This window comes from Alexandromys fortis, unplaced genomic scaffold (assembly GCF_014885135.2).
Source record: "Alexandromys fortis isolate MF-2015 unplaced genomic scaffold, M_Fortis_MF-2015_v1.1 scaffold_207, whole genome shotgun sequence".
NCBI classification, from domain to species: domain Eukaryota; kingdom Metazoa; phylum Chordata; class Mammalia; order Rodentia; family Cricetidae; genus Alexandromys; species Alexandromys fortis.
The window spans coordinates 54,026-64,398 of record NW_026068106.1 but is presented as its reverse complement, the minus strand read 5'-3'; the positions used below and the strand labels follow the sequence as shown (position 1 = coordinate 64,398).

Below are 10,373 nucleotides of genomic sequence, written 5' to 3'. Positions count from 1 at the left end.
GGGGGAAAAATAGGCCACTCATGAAGACAGCAATAGAGAAAAAAGTGGAGCACACACACACACACACACACACGAATGGGATCCCTGTTCTTTAAAGTCATCTTTTGCAGTTCCTTTTGAATAACATAACAAGCATGATTCAGACCTAAAGAACTTTTGGCTGAACAGTAGCCAGAGGTATCAACATGTTTGTGCTGAACACCATAAGCACTTAGTAGGAAAGTTTTTTCCTCAGTAGCTTCTCTCTTTGATCTCATTTATTCACACCTTAAATTCTCGATACGTGTGTGTGTATCCGCACACAAGTGTGTGCACTCACATGTGAGTGAGTCTCATGTAAAATAAATGTAAATTTGCAGTCATAGAGAAGACAAAGACTAGCACCTTCCATTTTTCTCCTGTAATCTCCTAGAGATTCTTATATAAACATTTTACATATTTAGGATATTTATTCTGTGTGAGCATTCTTTATAGTCATTCTTTCAAAACTACAAGTACAAAGCAAACAAAACGAGAAGGGACTATATTTTTACAGTTTATAGGTAATGTCTTAACTAGGAAATTAAAATTTCTGGACCATATTTTCTTCAGAAAATGGGAGAAAATATCTTTAACCCTAAAAAATAGTTTAATGGTTTTTTCCAAGCTCTGTAAATAAACATTTACTTTAAACTTTAACTGTAGCCTTTAAAGTTAAATTTTAATCATTGTGTTATTAAATTAAGAATATCTAAGTTGTAAAACCTTGAAAAGAGGTGATTAATTTACTAGATTTAATTTGGAGAAAAAGGTGATCATATTTAATGTTTCAAGAAATATTTAATCTTATTACCCATTTATTTATTTTGTCATCATTTTACCCTTATGTGAAGATTATGTTTCATAGTTTATTTTTAATTTAACATAATGTATCGTTCAGCTACTCATAGTGTACAGATAAGATACTAGATTAAAATATGGAAATTATGATTTCAGAGGCCAGGGAAAATGACTGAGCATGTACGAGCGCACCTTACTATTTCAGGAGACTTGAACCCAACTCATAGCATCCACACTGGATAACTTACAACCACCTGTGACAGCAACACTGTATCAACCTGTGACCTGTGAGCATCATAGGATCTGACTCCTTGTTCTGGCCTCTAGAAGCACTTTTACATAAGTGCACATGTGCATAAATACACAGAGACACACTTGCATATATATAAAAAAAAGAGTGAAATAAAAGATTCCAGTTTTAAATTTCCTTTATAAGATCTTAATTAGTAATTATTTTCATCCAGACTTCAGTTTCCGTCTTCAAAACAGAGAAAGCAATGATCCAGACCTTGTTTCACTTGTGATCTGGTCACAAGGATCAAAGCTGGCATCATGAAAGACAGTTTGTGTAAAATATAAAGCATTCAACAAGCACAGAATGGAGGGAGCCTTTCAGAAGTGCTTAACATTTTTTAAAAAGGCAGAGATACTTAACTTTTTTAAAAGGCAGAGATACTTAAATTTTTTGAAAGGCAGTGTCAGAATAGGCATTTATTTACAATGTTTTTAAGCATGATATAAAATGGGCTTTTATTCTCTATTTTATTATAAGTAATTTTGAGTATACATACTTTTGATTTTTCTGGATTCCTGAGAACTATGTTGATAAGTGCACTGGTCTGCCCAGGTCTGTGCATTTACTTGGGCATCACTGTTCCACTTCTAAAGAGGAAAAGTAAAGAAAACAGCCATGTGAAAACTCAGACCTCAAAGTCACATGATCTTTGCAGACAGGCTGATATGAGGACTTTTATCATTGCAAAAAGGTAGGCACCTTCTGACTGTCATCATAATCAATATATAATATAGAATATATCTAAATTTTTATGGTAGCATATATATTACTAACTCTCATTACAACATTTATTAATAAGTTTATTTTTGCATATTTTCCTCCCCCATCTTCCTGATCCTGCTTATCCTCTCATTCACGCCCTCCCACTCCTAACCTTCCTTTGATGTCACACATGTTCTGTTTAGTTCTTTCTGTGTCTTCTATAGTCCATTTCCACCCTCTCTCGATCTTCTTAGTAGTTTCATAATCTATGTCCAAAGTTACTTCCACTTTTACGTGACCCTTTCTGTACCAAATAAATACAAATAGTCAGTCTTCCTAAGGTCATCAGAAATACTAAAATATTTAATGGCCTGATGACTTGCTGAAATCACAACAGGATCCCTTGAAGACTTGGAGTGCTTACTGTTCTACGAGTAGCACTAACCACGTGGAAGTGCTAAGACTATTTTTACAGCCGTAAGAAGGTGCCTCATAAATCCTAGTGCTATCTGCAGGTTCCAAGCATAGCTCTCCAGAGGCAGTGTCCAGCTGTGAGTCCTCACCATCTCCAGTAAGTCACTACCAGGTGGATTAACCGAACCTCTCAGTTCATTGTGTTTGTTTACAATCTCTTCTTGGACTGACTTTTCAGTGGTTGACAAATCCTGAAATAAACATAAAGTCATGTTAGTATCTGTTAAGTTGCACAAAAAGGTGACTAAGTTGGATAAGATAAATGAAGGCCTTTGTTAAAAAACTCATGAAAATGTTAGCTGTTAAACCTTGATAATTGAATACTTTTGTTTTTGTTAAAAAGAGATGCTAGAATAGAGGCAGCCCCTCCTAAAGCACACAGGAGAAGCCAAGTGTTATCTGGAGGCTCCAAACATAGCTCTCCAGATGCAGTGTCCAGCTGTGAGTCCTCACCATCTTCAGTAAGTCACTACCAGGTGGATCAAGCAATACTCTCAGTTCAAGGTGTTTGAATAAAATCTCGTCTCTAACTGACTCTGTAGTGGTTGACAAATCTGCAAAGTCTTGTTTCTAAAGAGAAATAAGCATAAAGTCATGTTAGTGTCTGTTAAAGTTGCACAAAAAGGTGACTAAGTTGGATAAGATAAATGAAGGTCTTTGTTAAAGGACTCATGAATATGTTAGCTGTTAAACCTTGATAATTAATGTTAAGAAAATCTATGACATTTTCATAAGAAATACTTTAAACAGAATTTTCAGACTATAAATGAATTCATGACATGTCAAAGTAAAAACTTTTCTGAGGATGCCTACATATGTCAATTTTGACTTAAGAGAGAGCAGTGATGATAGCCATACACAGTAGAGAAACTTAACTCATTCAGACTCATTTTTATTTTAGCAAGGAAGTGTTAAGGAAGAAGACACATAATAGATCTTACTAAGCATTGGCCGTCTTACCAGGAGTTTGGACTCTTGTGAGATAATGTGTAGGCCCAGACCTAGTACATGTATGCATTCAACATTATTACAATATGAGAATTTTATATGTGACAGGTTTCTGTGGTCACTCTCAAGACAGGTTTATCTCATATCCTGTCAATTTGGAGACAATGAGTTCCTGAAAACAGTTGAATGTTTCTGACTTTATACTTCAGTGAACAGAAGTAAGCCAGCTAAGTTAACTCGGATGCTAATATTCAAATTTACATATTTGTGTCTGTGTGGGACAGGAAAATGTAATGATACTATGAGTTGACAGAGATGTAAGAGCCATTTTTTTTGGTAAAAATATACTCCAAAATGTACTGTTTTATAGGGAAGAGCAAGATGTTACAGCATGATTATTGATGGACAGACCCTCACATATATTTTATCTTCCTGCTGGGAGAAATTGTTTCTCCTTCCTACAATACTTACTCCCATAAAACTCTGCAGCCATTGCACTATGGGTCTAGTCAACTGCATTGCCAGTGTCTACTACATATCCATCTCTCCCTAATATTTTACGTTCTGAAGACACTGTTGAGAGTCTCATGCCAAGAGATCTCTCACAACCTCTGCTCTGTAAGGCAGAAAGGACGTTCATGTTAAAGTTGTTGCTTGCAAATTCTCATGTTTTATTTTAATGTAAAGTAAGAATGTTCCCAGATGTTTATTTATTAAGGGATTGGCATCATTTTCTAATACATATATTTTAATGAAGCAAACATGTTTGTGTTCAAGTTTATGTAGATGACTGTAATACAAATGGAGGTCTGAAGAGAATACTAGATTCTCTGGAATTGAAGTTAAGGTGAGTGTAAGTAACCTCAGGTGGATGCTGGAAACCAAATGGTCCTCTGCAAGAGTAGTAAAGGCTTGTGTCCCCCAAGTAACTACTCCAGCCCCTCCCCCCAAACATTCCATTTTAACATGAATACCTACTTAAAGTGGTTGCATTTCTAAAGACAAAATATATAGCTTCTGAGAGAGTCATTATTATTTTCTGCTTGTTATCCTACCTTCCATGGAAGATAAAAAGTCCACCAGACAATAAGTGTGCTTATATTTCTTAAGAGGCAGTGGTACAGATTAAAAATAAAAACATACTAGAAACACTGAAATGTGAGAATAAATTGTTTGAGGGTTTATATTGGATAGGTGATAGGACCTAATAATTACAACACCAAAAAGCAAAGCCAAGAGGTACAATAGTAAGTGACACCTGAAGAGGAATCAGTTGTTCATGGCAGCTCTCAAAGAAGCCTTCATTCATAAAAGAGGACTCTGAATATCTCTGCTATTTGGATCTTGACAATTATAAAAAAGTACCAGTAGACTAAAGAGAGAGGGGGAGGGAAGGGAAGGAGAATAGATGATTCAAAAGTGCCATAAAATGCTATTTTTTCAAAAAAGAAACTGGGGATGCCAACAGCTTGAAAGAACACCTAGATAACAACTGGTTTCAAGATTGCAAATTTGATTATTGTAACAAAAGACATATAACTTATATTTGAAAACAGGTTTAACCAGTTACGGGCACTCCCTACTCTTGAGGAATTCTAATAGTCTCCAGTGCAGAGGCCTAAGAAGTGTATGAAGGCTACAGCAATGCCCAATCCTCCTATTTTAATAGCTTTCTAACCAAAAGGAGAGTAACTTTGCTGGCCCTACACACTCGATCATGAAAGAAGATGACTGAACCTCATCTGGGATTACCTAAAATAAGAACATATTATAAATAATTACTATTTGCCTCATGTACATACATATGGTTTGCATAGTAGACGTACTTAACATCTCTTGTGTGTTAAGTGTGTGTGTGTGTGTGTGTGTGTGTGTGTGTGTGTGTGTGTGTGCATTGCAAGGATGAAACCCAGGGATTTGTGCATTCTAAGCAAATGTTGCTAAGCATCATCATCGTCTCAATTGTAGCAAACTTTTAAAATTGTAAATGTAGTTATAATTTTCTCAAACAGTATCTATGAAAGTTACATACAGAAATGAATAAGTTGAAGCCATGCTAAATTTGAATATAATATCAGTTGTCTATGAGGAGCACATTGAAATGGATTAAAGAAAATAATAACGGCTCATGGAACAGAAAATTTAAGAAATCAATCCACAGACATGAAAATTCCAATACAAATATAACCCAAATATCATGTGTAATTTTAATTTCTTGAACTCATTAAAAAGAAAAAAGTGTTTTAAATTAATATCAATATTTCTACTTAAAAACTATAACAAAAATACAATTTAATTGACATTGAATCAAAATGTATTATATTTGCATCCAGCCCTATCTTCAATATCTACTTTGTGTAATAAATGTATGCCTGTTTCATTCATGTGTACCATGACCTTAACCTCTGTTTAATATTAACTTGTGCTTAGGGCTACAAGGTCATTCGACATAGTTTTAAAAATAGTGTCAACCACTCTAAACTATCAATGAGTCCTTTGAGACTTACTCCACAATCTGGCTTTTTATAGTTTTAAAGAGTGGTCTGATAGCTTCCTAGCCTTCATAGTTGCCTAAACTGTTCTGAGAGGATATTAAACCTTACCCATACCTCATAGTTATCTTGAAAAGATGGGGGCAGCATAGCAGCCAGGAACAACAACAATGAGAATAATGTCATGTCTAGAAAACAAAGAGGAGAAAAAGACCGACATTACTATGTTTAGTACAGTGGGTTCTGAATGATGCAGAATATATGGAGGAATACCCCATACCCCAGATTCACTACCCCTATAGAAAGGAGGACCTCCTATTTATATCATCCAAATGATAATAAAATCAGATCAAGAGGCCTGTGCCCCCCCATGCAATAAGGAACAAACCATAGAGCCTACTTGAAGCAGGCACCTATGATTGCTCTGAGTAATTAGCTTCTCCTCCCTCTGTCACACTTAATTCACGTAGGTCCTCTCATGGGATTCTAGGAATTTAGGAATTCTTCCTCTGTTTTTCCAAGAGTAATAAAAGCTCTCATCTATCACCTTGACAGGACACTACTATGACACGATTAACCCTTGTTGGATATTTTAAGATATGCCTCCTCCATTATATGGGGTTTGTTTGTTATTCATTCATTCAAAGTTTTTATTTTGTTGTCTTTTTGAGAAAAGATGTCACTATCTGGCCCAGTGTAGCTTCAAACTAACAAGGTTTCCTGAGAGTCTCAAGTGCTGAGACATATCTGTATATTACCAAACACAACTCTATTGTTTTGGCTAAGTCAATGGCCTTAGTGTCTTTATACATTTTACATTTGCTATCAAATTTGATCAATAATACCAAGACTGAACCTGCAGTCCTTAAAGTCTCCTCATCATATTTTATATATAATGGTAAATGTAGGATAAGTTAATGCCATGTTCAAAAATAGGGAAAAACAATTTATATAATTTGGAATGCATTCTCTTATTAAAGGTATTAAGTAAAACACACACACACACACACACACACACACACACTTGAATGTGTACCATTTGAAAGTATTTGTATAAGAATGCATGTTCAGACATTGGGAGTCCTTAAATACTCTATCTTCTAAGTTGACACAGGATCCCTCAGGGATCCCAAAGCTCATTATTTCAGTTAGTCTGGCTACACAGCTTGCTCTGGGCATTCTCCATCTATGCCTTCTGCCTGCACTGAAACTTTTAGCATGTGATCACACCATCTGGCCTTAAAATGTTTGCATAGCAAGGGCACACTCTACTGAGACAAATTGCCAGCACCTTTAGCTTGCTTTTAATGATTTTACCTAATGAGTGAGAAAAGTTTTCTTTTTTCTAGAAGGAATAAAGGTCTATGTAGATAAAATACAGTGCATGATTAGATAGTTTTCAATGAACTTTCCAAAGCATTCTTTACCCTAATCCAGGCACACAAAACAACATAGACTATGTTTGATATCACTTGTTACATGACTCTCTATTAGCTTCCTTTAAAACTCATAAAAACCTGGTAGGCAGATACTGTGACTCAATATCCCACTTACACATGAGCAATCTCAGTATTAGAGATTTAATACTGAGGTGTCATGAGAATTCAGGGAATACAGCTGAAACGTAAGCACGGTCTCTGTGGCTTCAAAGCCCTAAGCTCCGAGAGACAGAGACTGAGGTGTATTACAAGATTATGTACACAAGGAAACACGTCAGTCAAACCCCCACAGAGATATGTGGGGGTGAATACATTACAGGAAGAATCACATGATAACTAGTCATATTCTCCTGAGTATTGCCTACAATATTTTCTAAATTCCAATGAAATGTGTAATCCACACTTAGCTTGCTTTGCTAAGTGAATCTATGAAGCAGTCAATGCAGAATATAAATTCTACAAGACTGCTAAATGTAATTATGGACACAATCTGGACAAATGTCATATAAGGATAACAGTCTTGTCAATTCTTGAAAAGTATTCTTTTTTTTCCTTTTCATTTTTCCAAGAAATAACACCCCTGCGTCCTAAACTCTTCTGGGCAATGGCACTAGAATTTAGAACTGTGCCTGATCTACCATACTTGAAATTTCTGACACACATTTCTGCAATTTGCCAGTTCCTCAAGGGTTGCCACATGCACTCTATTATCTAACAGCTCTCAGGATTGACACTTAGCATAACCCTGACTGCTTTTGATACAACATCAGGAGTTTTGCCAGTTTTGAAGGCACTGTAGGTTCAGATGTCAACTTGCTGAGTACATAGTTTAAGCATTTGGGGAAAGGCATCAATATATGCCCTTGGGGATTACAAACTTCTCCAGTGTCATATAATTCTACTTTTATTGACATTAAGTAGTATCATAATATCTTAATATTCTCCAGAAACATTTCTTGTCTCCACCAAACACAAATATCTATGAGGGAAACTGCTGTGTCATATAAGATATACACATATTTTATGCATGTAAAAAACCTACAAGCTACGTGACTCTATTTACCTATGATCAGAACTATGAAATGTTTTATTTTTTGCTTGTCTTCAATGTATTTATGAACCAGTTATATATTCTTCTGATGATCACCAATAGCACATTTATTTCAAGTTCAGTGCTATAAGGTTGACTTTCCCAATGTAAATTTGTGAGGAAGCACACCTTCTCATCTAAGATCTAAAAATATTTGCATCAGTGCACAGAAAATTCGCTGCACTTATAAATCACAGTTCTAGTAAAGATACCTCTAACACAACTACTTTGAAAAGCCATAGGCATTATTTTTGACTGTAGAATAAAAAAAATCATTCCCACATCTTTGTTAAAATCTATTCCAGATAACAAATAAGGTACTTAAATCATGTATACTTAGCTTTTCAAGATTAAATAAAAACACTTGCTCTTAATAAAATTATCAGTACGGCTCAGCAACAATCCTGATGCAAATTATTAACTATGAAATTTTGCTGCTGATGAGTTATAAAGGCATTGGCATCAAGAGATTCAGCTTAAAATAAAGGAGTGTTACTGCTGGTGTCTGAGCAGAATGAGGTGTTTGTCCCGCCTGGAAGAAAAAACTGATGACAGACAAGAGTGGGAACTGTCTATTTGTACTCTACCTAGTTCCTGTTTTGGCCCAATGTGGTTGGACAAGCACACCTTGGTTAACAAGGTATGACACAGGATCTGTCATGCTAGATTTTATTGTTGGTCATCTAATTGAAATTTTGACATCATACAGTGACTCTGCATATGGTTATTAGAAACAATAGAGAATTTTACTAGCTCTTTGGTCTCATCTAGTATCATAATGTATCTATATATTTTCAATAGATTGTTTGAAAGCTCTGAACCAATTCATTTTCATCTCATCAGAGCTGTATTTCTTTTAAGGGGGCTGCAGAGGCGACTGAGTGGTTCAGAGTATCTTATGTTCTTACAGAGAATAATGAGTTCTCTTTCTTCCCCCATCTCAGGTGTCCACTACTGCTTGTGACTCCAGCTAAGAGGACTTGACAGCTTCTGGTCTTCCTGAACATCTCATGATCCCTAGAGAATTCAAGATTCCTTCACAGAAATCCAAAGCATCCATAACTAATTGCTGGGTAGTATTGCTTTGGAAAACAATTGTGTCTTTTTCCTTTGCAAATTCAATGGGATAGTGCCTTTCAGAGTATATAGGCAAAGAACCCCAGAGCCTTCTGATATTTTTAAGGTCCCTAGTGTTAGCTTTATTTTCTGGTTGAATGAAGTTGAACACAACATTGAGCAATATATCAATTTGGTATCATGTGCGTGTGTAGATTCACACAATGTTTTATTGTCTTTAAGAATGTTCCCACATAATAAAATTAAAGCAGGACAGACAAATGACAGAAAATTTCTTAAGCAATGATGTTAAGAATCTTTTTTGATAAACAAGTGAGAATAAATTAACCACAAGTAGTACATATATAGCTCTGAGATGCAGCTTTGGGGTTCTTTGTCAATATACTTTTTCCTCATTTCTCACTATTTTGTTACCCTTTCTTCACTGACAATATTATAGCAAATGTTAATCTTCATAACTCATGTTTCCTAATTGTATACCCCAGAGAATATACAGTTTAATTTTGGTTGGAAAGTTAAATTGATAAACTGATTCTTTGACTTTAGTATATTTATTTTCATTAGTATGCTAATAAAGCTTGTAACTCAGTACATATGATTTGCTGAGGAAGCATAATTCAGCAAAAAGCTGTATGGAAGGGAATGAATCTGGACAGGATGTCCAAAATCTAGAAAGCAATATGTATTTAGGTGAAATCTAGTTTATTTCAACCAAAATGATTGAAGACAATCCCTTCAAAACATACATGTTAGATTTACAGATCTATGGGATAATGTATGATAACTCAATTCATGGGTACAATATGAAATGATAAAATCAAGGTAGTTAACTATGATTTATGACTTCATGCTTTCACCTTATAGTTTGCATCTCCTAGTTATTTGTAATATGTCTATCAAGTCATCATGGTGACCCCTTTGTATGCCATAAGACATCAGAGATTATTATTTTTTTTCTGTGTTTTGAGATATGTTCTCTTCTACCTCTCTCTCTTCTACTATACCCCATTGCCTTTGAGAGCTGTTGCTCTAAATTC

At 35.2% G+C, this 10,373-nt stretch overlaps 1 protein-coding gene across 7 annotated transcripts in view; it reads right to left on the bottom strand.

Moving 5' to 3' along the window:
* The window catches only part of LOC126489692 (cysteine-rich secretory protein 1-like), a 59,234-nt gene that overhangs the window by 17,258 nt on the left and 31,603 nt on the right, over positions 1 to 10,373 (bottom strand). For 2 of the 7 annotated variants that reach the window (XM_050124111.1, XM_050124114.1), the window contains exon 2: positions 5,848 to 5,918. In XM_050124111.1, coding sequence (XP_049980068.1) covers positions 5,848 to 5,916 — 69 coding nt within the window. In that variant the 5' untranslated portion in view covers positions 5,917 to 5,918. Of the gene's footprint in view, positions 1 to 1,610; positions 1,702 to 2,379; positions 2,482 to 2,743; positions 2,861 to 5,847; positions 5,919 to 10,373 lie in introns of all 7 variants that reach the window. The other 5 variants (XM_050124113.1, XM_050124116.1, XM_050124112.1 and 2 more) reach the window with 5 other exon arrangements.